We start from the raw sequence: 19,344 nt of genomic DNA, 5'->3' as shown, positions 1-19,344 counted from the left end.
TGGGTTCGAGCCCCGGGGTAGTCCAACCTTGGGGGTCGTCCCGGGTCGTCCTCTGTGTGGAGTTTGCATGTTCTCCCTGTGTCTGCGTGGGTTTCCTCCAGGAGCTCCGGTTTCCTCCGACAGTCTAAAGACATGTAGGTCAGGTGAATCCGCCATATTAAATTGCCCCTAGATATGAATTTGTTTGTTTGTGTGTGTGTGTGTGTGAGAGAGAGAGAGAGAGAGATGGCTTGGCGGCCTGTCCAGGGTGTCTCCCCGCCTGCCGCCCATTGACTGCTGGGATAGGCTCCAGCATCCTCGCGACCCTGAGAGCAGGATAAGCGGTTCGGGTAATGGATGGATAGATGGATGGAAGAAGCGCTCCTGCCGGTGGGCGGGGCCTCCATGTGTGGGCGGGGCTTCGTTGCGTTGCGTTGCTAGGCTACGTTAAACAGTGCCTGGTACTAGTTTGCTATGAGTGAGCTAAATTGACTAGCTTACTGAGTCTGAAGTTCGGCTCAGGTAACTTACAATCAACTATTACATTTAATTATCACCCACCCTCTTCGGAATAAAAAGGTAAGGTATGCGTATTGTCATTTCTTCAACTTGTGGATTCAGCTGTTAAATGCAACGCATAGCACAACACTGATAACGTTAACGGCAGGTAGCAGTTGGTTAAAATAAACAAAACTAACGGTGGCCGACAGAGGTGCTGCTGCTTTTACCAGCATGAATGTCACTTGTTCAGTCAAACATACAACTTTCGCAGTTGTACAAGTTGACATTTAGTTGTATTTAACTATCTCATCCCTGGTCAGCTCAGTTAAAGTCGAGCAAATGACAACTGCTTGGCTTGTATAACTACCTAGTATCAATATCTGAAAGGCTATGTAGCCAGCTAGTGTTCTCGCTGATATCGGTTAAATATATCCAGCTGAACTGCGGCATGAAGACGAATTTTGACGCCATGTTGTGTGTTAAACGTTCAATTGATTGATTAGGCCGATTAGAACGAGCTTTCATAATTCTAAAATCATCACACAATCAATACTGACCACATTTGCCGCTGATTTGTCAGATTAAACCTGCATCTGTGTCTTTTACACCCCCCCCCCCTCAATTTCTGTCAGACATCGAAATGGAGATAGTCTATGTGTACAACAAGAAGCGCAGCGAGTTTGGCCGACAGTGTAATTTCTCTGATCGGCCTGCTGAGCTGTACTCGGACATCCACCCTGAACCGTCTCTGGCTGCCAACTTCATTGAGAAAGACCCTTGTGATATCGCCATACAATGTTCTCAAGAAATGTCTGAACATGAGGTAAGCAGCTGCGAAGCCCGTCTGTGCAACATGTAATCTTACGCACCTGAATGCATTACGCATGGTGTCATTGTAGTGCTATTCAGTAATCCAAAGTCAAGCAGGACACACATTAGTGCACATCTCAGATATGGCTTCATTTGAAATCGTGTCTGTGTAATACTAGGAAAATTTATATACTTAAGAGTCACCTTAAGTCAAGCAATTCTTACCTTCTAGAGACACACATACTGTCTCTCAACTTGTGTTCTTACTACCACCAGTCTCCTTTTCCAGGTAAACACAAAGAGCTTTGAATCAGAATCCTGTGGAATGAACCATGTGGAGGGGGGTTGGCCCAAAGATGTCAATCCCCAAGAGGTGGAACAGACCATCCGTTTCAGGAAGAAAGTCGAAAAAGATGAGCACTTTATCAACACCATCTTGCAGCTGGGCAGCGTAAGTGCCTGAAACTTCTTACAACCAGTCACCACATAAACCACCAAGTCTGGAGTTTAAAGTAATTGAAATGTCACCATTTTATGGAATTATTGTATTGTCCCTGTTATGAAGTATACCCTTTTGCCATTTTTCTGATAACATTGCAACGTTTTCTGCTTTTAGTTTGCAAGTAAGGTTAGTCAGTCTAATTTTCCTTTTACATTCACATCATTAATCTTACCTAAAAATATCCAAATCCAATTAGTTGACTGTGTCAGCCCCAAAACCACTCCTCCAGCTGTGCTTGTATGATAGAGAATGGAATAGGGGGAATATACAAGACTAATTACTGCTCCCTTTTTGTTCTCACAGAATTCTATTCTTCCCTCATAGATTATGGAGCACTGCATCAAACAGAACAATGCTTTTGACATTTACCAGGAATACTATGAGGGTGAGGAGATGATAGAAGAGGTACAGGAATGGTCTTCAGCCAAGACCATCAATGTTTTCAGGTGCCTGCCCCCAATATTTTACCCTGCAAGGATGTAATTGCATAAGTGGGGACTTATCTACTCTGTGGACCTACTCTATTGTCAGCCTATAGTGTAAAAATGTATAGTAGCAGGACAGCGATACACAAGTAGAGTCATCACGTCACCTGTGTGTTTCAAAACACATTTTGGAGATGCCCATGCATCATCACATGCAGTGTTTCTCAACCCAGTCCTCACGGAACCCCTATCCTGCAGATTTTCATTGTAACCCTGCATAGGTAGCCCTGCTTGTACTTACTCGACCAATCATCTCGCAGCACTTAATTATGCAAGGTGTGCAACGTCTGACAAAATTCATTGCTGATTGGTTGAATAACTACAAACAGGTACCTATTCAGGGTTGCAAAGAAAATATGCAGGATAGGGGTTCCTTGAGGACTGGGTTGAGAAACACTGACATAGAGCACAGATAGTGTTACATTGTCAAAAAATTTTCAAACCTCCTTTCTGTGTTTCTAATTTCACTAAAAGCAGTTAACATATAAGGTATTGGTTCCTGGTGTTGTGATCATGGTGGAGGTGGATCCTGTTTCCTTTTTTTTCCCATAGAATTATGAAAGAAGCAACAGTATATTGCAGATATCCAGACATCTGTACATTTACAGGCATCTTTCATTGGTGATTGTGTACAGCACATCATTTAAATACTATTACACCTTTACTAGGTTTTAAAGACATTGTGAATTTAAAATTGACTTTTTTTTACCTTATCTCATTTCCCCAGTCTTATTATGCACTTATTAGACAACTTATGCCAAAGCAATCAAATAAATTCAGTTTTTATGTATTTTACTACAAAATATAGTCACTTTGACTTCCTCTATAACAGTCAAGTTTTGTGATTGCATCGTCAAGTCCGAGGAGGCAGATGAGCATAACATTCCAATTGATAATATCATAAAATGTTTTGCACGATCCAACCAAATCGCATCCCTCCCTATGTTTTTTCTCACCCTAATATTGTGTTTTACTTGGAAATATGTCACATTACAAAAACCTCATTTGCTCTGAATGTTGTTTCACATTGTTTTTGAGCTCTATAACTTAACCCTGTTGGTGATACACATTTCTAGAGACCCCAATGAGGTCAAGCGCACTGCTACCTGTCTGTCCTGGCATCCAGATGGCAGCCGCAAGCTGGCTGTGGCGTACTCCTGCCTGGAGTTCCAAAAACCCATGAAAGACATGAGCTTTGACTCCTACATATGGGACATTGGTAAGTGCCAGAGCCAGAAACAGATTATAGAGGTTTGACAGAGATTAGTTCGCTCTTACAGTGTTTGCCATTTTGTTACCACATTTTCAAAGAACTTTAAATATTAGTTGATTTAATACATTACCCAACATAAATTCGACATGACAAGTTGCTTAACATCCATCCATCCATCCATTATCCAAACGGCTTATCCTGCTCTCAGGGTCTCAGGGATGCTGGAGCCTATCCCAGCAGTCATTGGGCAGCAGGCGGGGAGACACCACGGACAATAAACCAGCATAAATCGTTCTTTGAGACTGCGTATCTTCGAAGGCTATAACTCAAATCAGGGTCCCTGCAGATCCTTAAAAAGTCTTAAAATGTACTGAATTTCTTTTCTTTCTTTTTTTTTTAATTCAAGGTCTAAAAATGCTTTCAAATGTCTGGAATTTTAGGAAGGGAAGCATTAAATGTATTCTGGGGCAGAACGAATGAGTGTATATCTATTTTTTTGTTCAGCTTTTATGTTTTATTTTATATTCCACCCCAGCCCAACAATTGCTGAAAGCAATGTACAGGAAGTCCCCAGATTACAAACGAGTTCCGTTTTTGAGTCTGTTCGTAAGTCGAATTTGTGATGGCCTGGCGGCCTGTCCAGGGTGTTTCCCTGCCTGGCCCAATGACAGCTGGGATAAGCTCCAGCATCCCCGCAACCCTGAAAGCAGGATAAGCGGTTCGGATAATGGATGGAGTATACGCTAGACCGCTGGGTAGTGGGACTGGGAGGCAGTAGCTAGCAGGCGACAGATGAGGCGGCAAGCATAAAGAAAATGGGTAAATATAAATTCAAACTGAAATGGTTGGAGGATGACATGATATGAGCTTTGTTGCAAAGCATTCAAACTGGCGACAATGGGTTGTAAATCACAATATTCTCATCTGAAACCCGAAAGCGCAAGTGCTATGCTATGCTAGCACTCGAGAAAACACTGTGGTCATCGAGTTGTATGTTGAGGCCGTTGCTAGCTTGGCTGCTTGTGGTAATGTTAGAGCTAATTTGTCTGGCAAATGCATCCACCTGAGCTACGGATTCTGTAACTACAGACAGCATTCAGCAGTTTTTCTCCGACAGCCATGTTGAAGGCAAAAATACTGTGGGTACTGAGTCTCCAAAAGAAAGCAGACAACTTCACAGAAATAGAAACTACTGCAGAGGTGAAAATGTCAAAGCTGATAACAAAATCCAACACATTGAGGAGACGAGCAAAGGAAAAGAGAGAACAGTTGCTAGTGTTAGATGATGAAATTGATAAGATGGTTGATGAGCTGAAACACATGTCATGAGAGACACAGCGTCCATTGACAAACAGGGTCAAAGAAACTGCAGATTGTTTGTGCCAGACAGGGTTTGAAAAGAAAATACACTTGTTTGGTTTAGATCAGGGGTTCTCAAAACTTATTACTCAAATTACCACACCTGATTTTTATTCAAAGTCAGAGGTCTGGAACAATTGGCAATAACAAATTAACATTTAATCAACTCACTAATAACTTTGTTATAAGTTATTACTTTTATAATGTTCTGCGAAGACCCGCCCTACTCTGCCTCTGATTGGTTCTAACCCTAACGAAAACTTGGGTACTGGTAGGCTACTCGTTACTGTCATTTATGGTCACGCTAGAGTCTCACCTCTCCTCTGCTCTCTGTATTTCATCGAGGGTACCCCCCCACACACACACACATACACACAGAGCGGAGTAGAGGAGAGTGAAACAGCTGAAGTGAAGATAGCGTTACTCAAGTTGACCACAACTACCCTTATTACATTACAAGAAGTGCAATAAAAGCTTCGCACCACTCCCAAAGCAAATTCTCCGATTTAATATTAATGTGTGAACTTGGCAGCAACAACACATAAAATAGAAAACCCTTACACTTCTTAATTTATTGCATTCATAACACGAGGTATGGACCAGGTCCGGATTGACTTACCATTCGGTCCGCATTCGGACCGAGGTCCAGACTTTGAGAAGCCCTGGTTTAGATTGTCAACTTTCACCTGTTTCTATAGTGCCCTCTTATGTGTATTTGATACTATTGTTTTCCATTTGACTGGGTCTACCTCCATAGATTTATTTTTGTTAATTAACAAGAAGGCTATTGTCAGCTAATTTGTACAGAAATTTGCTTTTATATTCATATCCAATAAAACTAACCAGTGTATGCTGCCTAGTTTGTTAGTGTTCTTTTTTTCACCATGGAAATGGTATTATGTTTTTCCATTTAGGTGTCTTAAAAAGGTTTGAAAAGTCATTAAAATTGTACTTTAAAATGCTCAGATACCATGTCAAATAGCGATAGGTGAAATAAGCGCTCATTCTATTTTCATTACTTTTGAGTAATCACTGCATGAGGCAGTGAAGACTAATGGCTACGTGACTGATGTGTTACCAGAAAACCCTAATAAGCCTGAGATGACTCTGAAGCCTGTGTCACCTCTTGTCTGCCTGGAATACAATCCCAAAGATTCACACATCCTGGTTGGGGGCAGCTACAATGGACAAATTGGTGGGTTTGAAATATTGAAACACTATGATGATCTTTCTCTATCTCTCTCTCTCTCTGTGTCTGTCTTTCTCTAGCCCTCCCTTTCGCTGCTGTCTTATAGAGCTCAGCTCATTGAGTCTTGCCTACTTACTGTAAATCAACAAAAATCTTTGATGCACCATGCCATAATAACCTTCACAATCTCTGAATTTGCTCTCTGAATTCCATGACATTTTCCAGCGTATTATAATTGTCAGTAGTGCAACTGCATCAGCCCTAGTTACCACAAGGTAGTCTGGTATTGCTATTGCAAAACAAATAGTCCATTAAATGAGCATTTTCATTTTGTAAATGTCATCACCAAAGTTGCATAAGGTGGGATAGCTTTTTTGTCTGTTTCATGTCAGCTTGCGTCTGTTTGATTGTATGATTGCATTTATGTGTGTGCATCTCTGATCAGCCTACTGGGACACTCGTAAAGGCAGCCAGCCAGTGGAAATGTCCAGAATAGAGCACAGCCACCGTGACCCTGTCTACAGAATCATCTGGTTGCTGTCAAAGACTGGAACCGATACATTTTCTGCATCCACTGATGGCCAGGTTAGCCAAGCCTCAGTGGGTTTTCAAAGCCCCTGTCATCTTATCCCTTTCTCAAGCCAAAGTAGACACAATAGGGCCAGTGTGGCACAAAGCCTTCTGCAGTTTATGGGCGGTGAAGTTTGATATCTTTGGTCAGGTTGCACTTTCACTGACCTGTCCCAGTAGTTTAACCATAGCAAGGAGATTATGTAATACTGGTAAGGGGAACACTGAAACTTTGGACATATCTGTTACTAGTCCGGGAGATGACCAGTGCTCTTGGTTTATGTCCGTAAGGTGCTGTGGTGGGACATACGTAAGATGAGTGAGCCTACGGAGAGGCTGGTCTTGGACCCCAACAAAGAGGGTAACCTAGATAATGCCTTAGGAGCCATCTCACTCGAATTTGAGAGTACCATGGTGAGCCACTCCAGAGCATGTTGATTTTTCAGTGTATCTCAAGAGAAGTGTTAGACTATCTTTTTATGTGCACTCATCCACACTCATCCACATCAGTATATTACTGACAGAAAAAAAAACACATTTGTAATTTTGGACTTTTTTTTAATGTGCAGGTAACTTTAACAGAGAATAATATGTTTTTCTTATTGTTTGTTCAGCCTACAAAGTTCATGGTAGGGACAGAACAAGGGCTGGTGGTCTCTTGCAACCGTAAGGCAAAGACCCCAGCAGAAAAGATTGTATGTACATATAGTGGTCATCATGGCCCCATCTATGCCCTGCAACGAAACCCCTTCTTCCCCAAAAACTTCCTTACTGTGGGAGACTGGACTGCACGCATCTGGTCTGAAGACATAAAAGAGTCCTCCATTATGTCGACCAAGTAAGCACTATTTATGAGATGATGTCATGAATATATTCGCAATACTCTGAAAAATAAACCTGAAACATTTGTGGAGGTGTAACACTTGGTATCTTTGCAATAGTTTCAGCCCATGCTGCATTTTTTATTGGATTTTAAAGTTGAAACTCACCTTAACTGTTTTGTAGATACCAAATGTTTTACCTGACAGATGCTTGCTGGAGTCCAGTCAGGCCCTCTGTGTTCTTCACCATCAAAATGGACGGAACACTTGACATGTGGGACTTCCTGTTTAAACAGAATGACCCCACTCTCAGCCTCAAGGTATACTCCTTGTAATTGACATGTTCCTTCACTTTCTGCCTTCAGAAGATGGCAAACGAAGATTTCCAGTTGTTGTCATTATTGTTGTTAGGTGTGTGATGAGGCTCTGTACAGCCTACGAGTGCAGGATAATGGGCGTTTCCTGGCATGTGGGTCCCAGCAAGGCACTGCCACGCTACTGGAGATCTCTCCAGGGCTAAGCACCCTACAGAGAAATGAGAAGAGCCTGGTCGCTGCTGTAAGACATTTGTACACTTACTTTCAGTGTTGGATTTTGTATTGTATTGTGAGCTTGCCATACTTGAAATACCATTATATTGCCATTACTTGATAGCATTATGACTGCCAAGTGGGATTTGCTTCTTGATGTAATGACCACAAGTGATGGTGATAGAGGAAGGAAAGATGTGGTTTACCATGTGACCGTCCATTTGTGCTTTGCCATGGACAGATGTTTGAGCGGGAGACCAAACGAGAGAAGATTCTGGAGGCTCGCCATCGCGAAATGCGTCTCAAGGAGCGCAGCCGGTCAGAGCAGAGCAAGGATGATGATAACATCAAGGAGGGAAATGGAGAGGAGAACTTGGAAGACCTGATAGCACGTGTGGAGGCTGAGTTTTTTGAGATGGTGGACTTCGAGCTCAAGAAAAGGGAGGAGGAGGAGGAGAGGCAGAGGGTCAGTATGAAATGGTAGATTTTGTGTTTTGTTTTTATGTATCAGAAAGAATCAGAAAGGGTAGGTTTCGGCTACACCAAGCAATTGGACTATGGAGATGGGTGACGATCACAGCAAAAGGCAAAAAAGTTATTTACAGGGTAGAAAAAGTGATAGATGTCCTCAGATGTCATCTGTTCCAGATGTAATTTAAGCAACAATTCTGTAGCAATTCCTGAAAAACTACTGAATTTCCCAATTAATTGCCCTGTGTTGCAGCTTCCTCTTTTGAAATAGGTCAAAATCTACAGCAGCCAATGTTCTTTGTTAAATTAGATACTGTTGACGTCATTGCTTCTGTCAATGCTAGAATGATATCACAGCTGCTGTCCCTGATATTATCTGTCCAGTACTGCTAGGGCTCATTTGTTAGAAAAACAAATTGCTCATGGTTTTGGCTCACTGTTTCGCTGAGATAAGAGTCTTGTGGTCTCAGTGTGGAATTCAGAGAAACAAAACACTTTAGAAAAGGCAGCTCTTTCTTTCTTCGTAAAGTAAATATAGTTATGTGACAGAAGATGATCATATTTGTCTTCAAAATGTTCCTTATTCAGTCGTGTTAAAATGTTTAAAATGTCCCAATTTTTAATTTCAGGAGAAAGAAGTCTGTGAAGAGAAGGAGATAACAAATGGATCAGCCGAACAACATGGTGCCTCATATTGAAAAGTCTATCTAAAATATTGTCAATAAAGAAAGTGTAAATCTTACATTAGTCATGCAGTTACTAGTAACAAACTAGAAATTACAAATTAAACCTGTAATTCTGTCCATGTTTAATTCTATTAAATTTTATGGTAACTTATTTTGTGTGTTGATGTTTCATTTCTATAATACTTTTTCTCTAAAAACAACAAAAAATGTATATTTCTGTAATCATTTCTAATTCCATATGGTTGTCTGTGTTCATCAAATGGGATGTATTTAGCCCTGTGTCATGTCAGATTGAAGATGCTATTGACAAATTTTCTTTTTTTTAACTGTCCCCCGGTAATATTAGCCACATCGTTATCATCCTCAACATGTGTCAGTAAAATTATATTAATGATTCATTTCTTTTCTTTTTTCATTGACATGTAGTGCCTCAGCAATACTAATGAACTGCCAATAACAAAACAAGTGCGTGAGAAATGCATAAGTGGTCCACCGTCCACCCACAATGTCTATATAATTAGAAAAGAATCACTTAATTTTTCCATATTTTTCAGATTTAATAACCAGTTTGACGCAGCTAAACAAAATATACTCGTTATATTTATTATATGTACATTATAAGGGGACAAAACTTCCGCTACTAAACTTATACTATTATACTTTTATATTAAAATAGACTAATACACTTCACCATGAATATAATAATAATATGGTAATACTAATATACTTTGTACTATACCATTGTACCATTAAATTTGATTAATTTACTAATATGTAAAAAAAAATTCAAAATGATTATAATTCACATTAAAATACACTGGCATTAAAAAGACAGTTATTGAATAGTGGTGGTCCTTATCTATTTGTGTGCACCCATGTCCCATTAAATGTCATGCACTGTTGTATGTTGTATGTGTAACTGTTGTCCAACATCATTAAGGTGTATAATGTATATAAGTATGCATGAAGGTGAACTTGTAATCTGATATGATGAATTTGTTTTTTGATATGTGCAGTGAACTTGTATTTTGATGTAAAGGCTGGGGCAACAAATTTCCTCTTGTAGGACAATAAAGTATTTGTGACTGGGCGAGTGGAATGAACGCTATTGCGCGGTCGCCGCAACACAGTTCTCCTCCAGCAGGCGTCACTGTGGTGCATAAATTAAAAAAACAAGCCGTATGTTGAGTTGGTCCGCTGCTAGCTTCACTTAACTGATGTATTGAGAGAAAGCCGCTGTCGTGTGTGTGTGTGTGTGTGTGTTGTCCCTGGAGATCTGCTGTGTTGCATACAGTACACACACACACACACACACACACGGCAAACGAGCGGAAGCAGACAGACGGGAGAAAATGCTCGTTACACGTCGACCGCACATGAAACTGCCCACAAAAAACCCCGCGTATGCTGTGACCCAGACGACTATTAAAATTGACGAAGGCTGTGTGTAATATACCTCGATCAGGACTGTCTTAGTGCGATCATTTAAGCTCAGCTGTCCGTTGGTTCGTTTACCGGACGCCGGAGATGAGCGAGCTTCTACAGGTGTCTGTGAAAGGGCGTCATGCAGGTAAACGGCAGTGAGCGTCCCATCTGCTGTTGATGCTCGCCATCTCGCTCCTAAGTCGAGGGCACTCTCAGCTGAAGTGACCATGAAGGACACCGGAGAATCAAAAGACCACCAACTAACCGTGAGTTCGTAATATCTATTTTTACTCCAGTGAGTCAAGTAGATTCTTTATGAGACGGCAGCAGCCTGTGTCATGCCATAAGCGACCATCAGCTGTTTGACAGGTGATGGTTGCTTATGGCATGACACAGGCTGCTGCCGTCTCATAAAGAATCTACTTGACTCACTGGATTATTTTTGCATCTTATTTGTTGAGCACTTTCCCTACCGTTGAGTGTTTCTTTTAACAAAGTTAATATCTATTTTTATTTATTTGTGTATTGCATCAAGTGATTTGTTATTGCGATCTGTATTGTAGGGACGCTTTCTGTTATTCTAAGGAGCTGGCGTTCAAAGACTTAAAAGGACAGTTGCTGGGTACTAAACGTAGATCTAACACGAATTCAAACCACACTGCTCTCTTTATTTCCGTTTTTTAATCATATTTATTGATTATTGTATTGAAACCGATCATCATTTTGAGTACCATTTCTCTATGGATTCCCCCAGCCCATCACTGGTGCCTATATTATGTCCCCTAGCCTTTATCTGAATAATTCAAAGTGGGCTCCGTTCCCCTGTTTCTCTTCTGCAGTATGTCATAGCCTACAATGACAACAAACAGTGGCATCCCTAACAAATATGGTTTTAAAACTAACCCTAGTGTTTTAGTGTCACCCAGTGTGCCACCTTCATCAGTAGAATAAACACTAACAAACACAACACCTCTACTGGGTAGTGCATTTCTCATACTGTAATGTGTCCTACACTTCATCCTGGTTGCTCTCATTTCTTGGTTTTCTGTGGATGTGACCAGCTTCTGTGCCTGCTGTGATTTCTATTATGTGTTTTCATTCCCTCTCATCCCCAGCACTTCTCCACAGGACTTAGATGAACATCTCAGCCTATGAATATTTGCATTGTGGGGACTAAAGACACGGGGAGAGATCGAGGCTCATGTCGTGGTGATGCCGAATGTCACAATGGCGTGTAAAATATAAAATATATGTAATCTCTCATTCATTCACCTCCTGCTGACAGCTATTTCTGTTGCTGCACCAGAAATAGCTCCACTGTGCTGTTAAGAGAATTTTAATTAGTCCTTTTAAAAATGAGATTATTGGGTCTGTGTTTTTCTATTTAGAAACAGTATTGCTGACTGTGGGAAAATGTCGTTGATCTAATGTGTTCCTGCCTCCTAGTTGGAAAATGTTGTTCACCAGATGCAATTTATATCTGGCTGTAGCTTGCCTTGCATTCAGAGCTCAACACCAGGTCACAAAACATAAAGGATTCCATATTTTATCTCGTGTTGTCCATGAACGACATATACTGTTCTCAGTATATATTGTTATCAGGCATTTCTTGCCCCTATAGCAGAGGACTCAATCCAAATAACCCCTAGTACCGTTGCACTGCATGGAACGTGTACTCACCCACTCAATAACTCGATCCCAACATCAGATATACTGTAACACCGGCAATATCTACAAAGACGCAAAGGCATTATTTTTATTGTTGTAGCTCATTTTGAGGCCGATCAAGTTAGTAAATGGATTTTCGTTTTCAAATCATCTCATTCTAAATTTGATAAAATAAAAACCTTCTGAAATGAGGAGGTACACTGGCATAATACACTGGCAAATGTATATTAACAAAATGCCTGCAGATGGACATTTTGAATGAAAAAGTGATCCCATTCTCTTTGTCCCCCAGGTGGCCTTAAGGATCCGACCCCTCAGTGATGCTGAGCAGGAGGACGGGGCCACCATTGTGGCTCACAGAGTGGACGACCAGGTCAGACAGCCTTCCTCTGTTACCATGCTGTGTGTGTGTGTGTGTGTGTGTGTGTGTGTGTGTGTGTGTGTGTGTGCGCGCGCATGCGTGCACACAAACGTGCACGGACATGCATGTACCCATGTAAGTATCCTGTTTACGTCCTTCCTGGCTTGCATACAGTATGCATGCATGTGATTGTTAAGGCCAGTGTGTGCACGTGTTTGTATGTTTGTGAGTGTGTGTATGTGTTCATATGTGTCTTTGTGTGTGAGAGGGTTGTTGTCTCTGTTTCAGGGCTCATTTTCGTCCTGTGACGGTCTGGATCGAATGTATAATGTATTTGAGAGAGCCCCGGTACAGTTAGCTGGTTCTGAAAAAAGCAATATCCTGGGTCTGCATTGCTCAGATTTCACAAGTCAGGTGAGCAGAGCGATGATTCAGCCAGGCTCATTATATATGGAGACGCGTGCAGCCGCTAGCAATGCATGACTCACAGTATAGTAGCTCAGAGAGTGACCTTTCTAATGATGACTTGATGCAAGAGCTCAAGATTCCTCTAAGAGTCTGTAAAAATATTCTGCATCGTGAACAAATAAGGAATTTGATCTAGATGATCATCACAACAGAGAAATTAACCTAAAATTGGATTGCAGAAAACAGATCTGCTGTGACAAAAATATCAGAGGTTGTCAGAGCTTTTTCAATGCAAATAGCAAAAAAGGTCTAACCATAATCGTAAATTTGTTGGATTTTGTAAAACTCTTTAAAGGGAATTTATACTTCACGGTCGATTCGGTGGTTCTGGGAATATGTCAAGGACCACCTTTCAAGGTTTTGAGACAGAAACTTAAATCTTCTTTTTGCAGAATTCAGAAAAAGAATGCCATTTTGAAATGCCACTGTTGGGTTTTAAAGGGATTTTCAAGGTCACCACCAGTAGAGGACAAATGCCTTGCAGCCTTGTCATGCACCTTGTAACTTAGACTAGAGTCAAGCTGTTGTTACACGTTTTTATGTCAAAGCTTCTTCTCATCTATCAGTTCACAATTTATCAATGAGTAGTGGGCGTCTGGGTAGCATAGCGGTCTATTCCGTTGCCTACCAACACGGGGATCGCCTGTTCGAATCCCCGTGTTACCTCCGGCTTGGTTAGGCGTCCCTACAGACACAATTGGCCGTGTCTGCGGGTGGAAAGCTGGATGTGGGTATGTGTCCTGGTTGCTGCACTAGCACCTCCTCTGGTCGGTCGGGGCGCCTGTTCGGTGGGGGATAGCGTGCTCCTCCCATGCACTACATCTCCCTGGGGATACTCCACACTGTCGGGTGAAAAAAGCGGCTGGTGACTCCACATGTATCGGAGGAGGCATGTGGTAGTCCGCAGCCCTCCCCGGATCAGGACAGGGGTGGAGCAGCAACCAGGGTGGCTTGGAAAAGTGGGATAATTGGTCAAGTACAATTGGGGAGGAAAAAAAAAAAGGGGGGGCAAAAAAAAATCAATGAATATGTCACCTCACAATTCAGGTAAAAAAAAAAAAGTACAATTAAATTAAATAAAGCAGTCTAGGTTGAAATTAAATTATTTTTCAACAGCAGTGGCTTGCTTTCAGTAAAACCATGCCTGCCTTAGAACCCAATCTCTATCTATGTTATGTTGTGCTGCTGTAAGCAGGTAAAGCGTACTATGTATGAGCTCCCTATGGAACATATTTACTAGCTGCCAATTATAGCTTGGTATAGCCAATGTGTCCCTCTAAGAGACCACTTAACAACACAGGGGTGGTGTGTGTGATGATGATGAAGGTCGTGTGAATGGAAATTGCTGAGGTGTATTTCTCCTCAAGCACCTCTGTAGCCAGCAATGAGGTCTGGGCCTCGGTCATTTTTTTCCTTCTCAGACTGACGTTTGGCATTGTGTGTGTGTGTGAATAATAATAAACTTTATTTATATTGCACCTTTCTAAATAACGTTACAAAGTGAATGAACATGACTTTATTTTGTGAATGAAAATGTTTTGACGTCGCTATAAATCCCCTTGGAGAAGCTTCTATTAGGCTAAAGTTAGAGCATAGCCTAGACAGAAGAGTCAACAAATCTGAGCAAATTCTCTGTAGGTCCTATTGTCCTCTGTAGGCCCTATAATAATAATAATAATAATAATAATAATAAAACATTTTATTTGTGGGCGCCTTTCAGAGCACTCAAGGACAACTTACAGAACACAGTTTAAAAAAACCCACAAAAAAACCAAGCAGCACTGTATCAGATAGCATAAGATCAAAACAAAGCAGGGTAGACAAAAAGGTAATACAACAGACAAGTATAAAATCATCATCAGCACAAAACTCAATGAGGCGTGGATCAGACTGAATATGGCAGTTTGAAAATGTACGTTTTGAGATGGGATTTGAAGGTTGAAAGAGAGTCAATGCTGCGAATGTCTTGTGGGAGAGAGTTCCATAGGTGTGGGGGGGGGGGCAGCATGACTGAAGGCTCTAGACCCCATGGTAGTCAAGCGGGCCAATGGTGTAGTGAGTTGGGGAGCAGAAGAGGATCTGAGAGTGCGGGAGGGCGTGTGGATATGAAGGCGTTTGGAAAGATATGAAGAAGCTAGGTTATTAAGGGCCTTAAAGGTGAGAAGCAGGATCCTGTGACACGATCACTGGCCAGAGGATCAGCAGCCAACAGGTGATGTATCTCCCTATCGGCATGCAGTCAGCCAGTATGAGTGGCACCTGCCCTTGATTGGCCTGTGATTAGGTGTACCTGTGCTGGGGACTATTTGACTGGGTGCTTTGCAGACATACGTCATCGAGTCTTGGAGAAGCTTAGCGTCGGTCTGCGGAAGCCCGTGTCTCCTGAACCCTTGTCTGCCTCCTCTGTGTGAGAGTGTTTCCTGTGTTTAGTATTTTATGTTTACTCTTGTTTGCATTTTTGCCTGCCTAATTGGCAGTGGGTTTTTTTTTTAATTTTGTGTTTGCCGAAGTCCAGTAAAGCGACTTAGTACTTACCAACTGCCTGTGCCACTTCTCTGCAATTGGGTCCAAACACACAGCGTTACATCCTGAAGTCAATACGGTATTTAACAAGGAGCCAATGGAGTTGCTGAAGAACAGGAGTGATCCAATCTATGGAAGGAGTTCTCATAATGACACAGGCAGCTGAATTCTTGACCAATTGAAGGTTATGAAGACACTTGAGGGGAAGACCAAAGAGGGTAGAAAGTAGTCAATACGGGATGTAACCAGGGTGTGAATGAGTATGGCAGTGCTGCTATGTGTAAGTGACGGGCGAAGACGATTAATATTGCGTGGGTGGAAGTATGCAGATCAAGTAACATTGTTGATGTGAGCTTCAGAAGATAATGTGCTGTCCAGGATGACACCCAGACTCCTAACCTGAGGCAATGGAGGAACGACGGAATTGTCAATGGTTAAGAGAAAAACTACCAGGTTTAGCCAAAGTAGATTTAGTACTTATGAGGAGGACCTGGGTTTTATCACTATTAAGTTTGAGGAAGTGGTATGAAAACCAGTATTTAATTTCTAGTAAGCAGTCAGAAAGGGAAGTGGGTGGATGAGTGGAGGTAGGCTTGGTGGATAGATAAAGCTGGGTGTCATCTGCATTGCAGTGAAATTGAATGCAAAATTTCCTGAAAATCTGGGCAAGAGGTAATGAGTAAATAATAAATAGGAGGGGTCCCAATACAGAACCCTGGGGAACACCGGTAGTAACAGGAAAGGACTGTGCTCTCAAATTTTTAAGTTGGGCAAACTGAGTGCGGCCAGAGAGATATGATATAAACCAGTCAAGGGGGGTGCCAGTTATTCCAATGGAAGCTAATCTCTCTAGGAGGATGTTATGTGAGATGGTATCAAAGACTGTGCTCAGGTCGAGAAGGACAAGAATGATTTAGAGCCCAGAGTCAGCTGCCATCAAGAGCATTAGTGTCTCCGGACTGTGCATGGGTTGAAAACCAGACTGGAATTGTTCAGATTGTTGTGCATCAAGTGAGCATGTACCTGAGATGCAACTGTTCTTTCAAGTGTTTTAGAAAGAAATGGTAAATTTGAGATTGGGCAAAAATTATCCAAATTGTTGGGGTCTGCACCAGATTTCTTGAGTATTGGAGTTATTGCAGCTGTTTTGCGAGATGAGGGAGGAACGTATGATATGTTATTAAAGAGGAGAGAATGTAGACAGACGTTTACTATAGGAAGGAGGTCTAACTGACAGGTAGATGGTTTGGATTTGCGAATAAGACCTGATATTTCAGCAACAGTTGGGAGTTTAAAACTAGATAGTGAAGAAGAGGGGTCCATAGAAGGGTGAATAAGATGAACCGTATGCGGTATTGTTCAACGAGGTCAATTGCTGATGAATATTTTCAGTTTTGGCATGAGAAAAGGTCATGAAGGTGTTGCATTGAGCAATTGAATACAGGTGAGATGCAAGAGTGTCCGGTGGCTGTAAAATATTGTTTACCATGGAAAATAGGGCTTTAGTGTTCCCTTCGCCTGTAATGTAATTAAATTTGCATAATTCGACGATTTGCTGTGGATAGAGCCTCCTTATAATTAAGTATGTGGTCATCATACATGTCTTTATGAACAACAAAGCCAGTTTTCGTGTAAAGGCGTTCCAGGCGATGGTCTTTAGCTTTAAGCTGGTGTAATGCAAGTGTAAACCAAGGGGCAGAGTGGGTAAAGGAAACAGACCGTTTTTTTTAAAGGAGCAAGATCATTTAAAAGACGATAAAGTCCGTCATTGTAATGAGAGACCAGTTCGTCTGGGGTGGATAAATTGTCTTTGCTGGGGAGATTATCAATTCCACTAGAAAGAGCAGATAAATCAATATTCTTAATGTTACGGAATGACATGTAGCGTGACAAATTTGTTTTGGATACTGTTAAGTTAACATTGCAAGACACTAACATGGGGTCGGAAATGGGCAAATCGGATGCATTGCAACTGAGAGTAGTTACACCAGAGAGGATCAAGTATGTGTCCTTTGGAGTGCGTAGGAAAAATCAATATATTACTATAATCCAAAACTATCCAGGCGTGATGTAAAATCCCTTGTGAGCGTATTGACATTGGCCATGTGTATGTTAAAATCACACAGCAACTGGGGGACAATGAACATAAGAAGGTTAGAAAAACAGAAAGTTCGTTTAAGAAATCGTTGTTGGGCTTCAGTGGTCGATAAACAGTGGCTAGTATAGTAGGATTATTTCTATTTCTTATTTTATCTGTTATTTCTATTTGTTTGTTTTTCTTGTTTCTATTTTCTTATCTTGTTAGTGTTTAGTCATTAGCGCGTGAGTGTCTGTAGTAGAACCCAATGTCCCCTCCTGGATGAATAAAGTATTCTGGTTGATTTGTCGGGCAATGGACTCGAATGAAACATGCACACTTATGGAAGACACTTTCCGCTTTTCACTGTAACGTATCGCGACCCCCCGCGCCGGTGCCACGGGATTTGCAGATGTACACAAACCCAGGAGGAATAGTTTGATTTAATTCATTGGGTTGTTGCCACGTCTCAGTCAAGCATAACACACAAAAAAAACTTACGATCATTCAGTAGATCATGAAGTAGGAGCCCCTTGTTGGTTAGCGAGCGGATGTTAAATAACCCGATGGTGAGATTATTTTTTTCGGGTTTGATGCTAGCCGACCTGGCTAGGTTAGCTAGTGCGCTGTGGTCAACAGTCGGGCGGGACTTTCTTGAGGGACCAGGAATGGAAGACCGGAAGGAACGTATTGGCTTTGTGTCATCGAAACTGAAGCTCCGGCGGGCGGCGGGATCCACGGTGAATGTATTTCCGGCGAAAATGACGAACGACGTCCCAGTGAAGATGCAATGCTGGTGGTGGCTCAGAGAGGTGGGGTCGTAGTCGGAAAAAGTTCCGCTGTCGTGTATTGAAGTAACGGTGTTACTGGATGGAGTATCGAAGATAAAGTAATCCAGGCGAACATAATCCATATTAACCGCCCACTGATCCACATTATTGCTGGTGTTGTACCAAACGTCGGCTCCGAAGTAGAACGACAGTAGCAGGGGGGGGGGCGAGGAATCCAGCAGCTAGGTATAAAACAATTGGTAGCCCAAAACACACAGGATTGTCACATAAAATAAGAACAAGCAAACGTTTCTGAAATTGTCAGAATGAGCTACTGTTCGTTTGGCTAAAAGAACAATAGAGACCACGACAGAGCAAAAATCAACAGGGATCCAGAGGGCAGCGGCGGCTTGCTTCGCCAGCGTTCACCCGACTTAAAGTATTGTGGTCCAACTTACTATGATGTTATGTAGGTCCTGTAATGTCCGTAGACGCCTTATCTACTGCCATAAGAATAATTCAAGAATGAGCCGACTTCGTAGGTTCTTAACTGTGTAGCTTTTACTAGCGTTCGTTCAACATACAACCTCCATAACATGAGCGTCTAACTTCCTGTATACGTCACACGCACTGCACGTACACCCGTGAGTAGGTCAAGTTAAACAAGTGACAGGACCTTCAAAATAATATCTTTCATTCATTACATCTCCCCCTCTAAGATGATTTTCTAAACATTTCTCTGAACATTTACTGCCAACAATTTTAACTCCAGTTTAGCAACTCCTGACTTTAACCGTAGTTTTATTTGACAAATAAAATAATACCATTTTCTTTCTTTCAGCAACTGTAAAACAGAAAGAGCAAAGACATCAAACATCTTTGATTTACAGTGTCCAACATTTTACTGACAGGCCTGGGGTGTAAGCTTTAAAGAGT

General features: G+C 41.7%; 2 protein-coding genes across 2 annotated transcripts in view; both read left to right on the top strand.

The window, feature by feature from the left end:
- Positions 1 to 1,120: 1,120 nt before the first annotated feature.
- dnai2b (dynein, axonemal, intermediate chain 2b) lies at positions 1,121 to 9,161 on the top strand. Its single transcript, XM_056297645.1, has 12 exons — positions 1,121 to 1,303; positions 1,580 to 1,741; positions 2,117 to 2,238; positions 3,354 to 3,496; positions 5,931 to 6,044; positions 6,484 to 6,623; positions 6,900 to 7,022; positions 7,223 to 7,446; positions 7,614 to 7,749; positions 7,841 to 7,987; positions 8,201 to 8,425; positions 9,060 to 9,161. Exons 1-12 carry the CDS (start codon positions 1,121 to 1,123, stop codon positions 9,126 to 9,128), a joined length of 1,788 nt encoding a protein of 595 aa, XP_056153620.1. The 3' UTR covers positions 9,129 to 9,161.
- A 1,386-nt stretch (positions 9,162 to 10,547) lies between these two features.
- Positions 10,548 to 19,344, top strand: part of kif19 (kinesin family member 19) — a 67,955-nt gene continuing 59,158 nt past the window's right edge. Inside the window, exons 1-2 of the mRNA XM_056297522.1 lie at positions 10,548 to 10,807; positions 12,502 to 12,582. Coding sequence (XP_056153497.1) covers positions 10,769 to 10,807; positions 12,502 to 12,582 — 120 coding nt within the window. The 5' untranslated portion in view covers positions 10,548 to 10,768. The remainder of the gene's footprint in view (positions 10,808 to 12,501; positions 12,583 to 19,344) is intronic.

The sequence above is a fragment of the Lampris incognitus genome, chromosome 17 (assembly GCF_029633865.1).
Source record: "Lampris incognitus isolate fLamInc1 chromosome 17, fLamInc1.hap2, whole genome shotgun sequence".
NCBI classification, from domain to species: Eukaryota; Metazoa; Chordata; class Actinopteri; order Lampriformes; family Lampridae; genus Lampris; species Lampris incognitus.
Note: the sequence above shows the minus strand (reverse complement) of the source record. Positions and strands in the feature narration are given on the sequence as shown.

Coding starts and splice junctions, on each gene's coding strand:
- dnai2b (XM_056297645.1), top strand. CDS start 1,121: ATGGAGATAGTCTATGTGTACAACAAGAAGCGCAGCGAGTTTGGCCGA. Junction 2,239..3,353: donor AAGACCATCAATGTTTTCAG/GTGCCTGCCCCC, acceptor ACACATTTCTAG/AGACCCCAATGAGGTCAAGC. Junction 7,750..7,840: donor ACCCCACTCTCAGCCTCAAG/GTATACTCCTTG, acceptor TATTGTTGTTAG/GTGTGTGATGAGGCTCTGTA.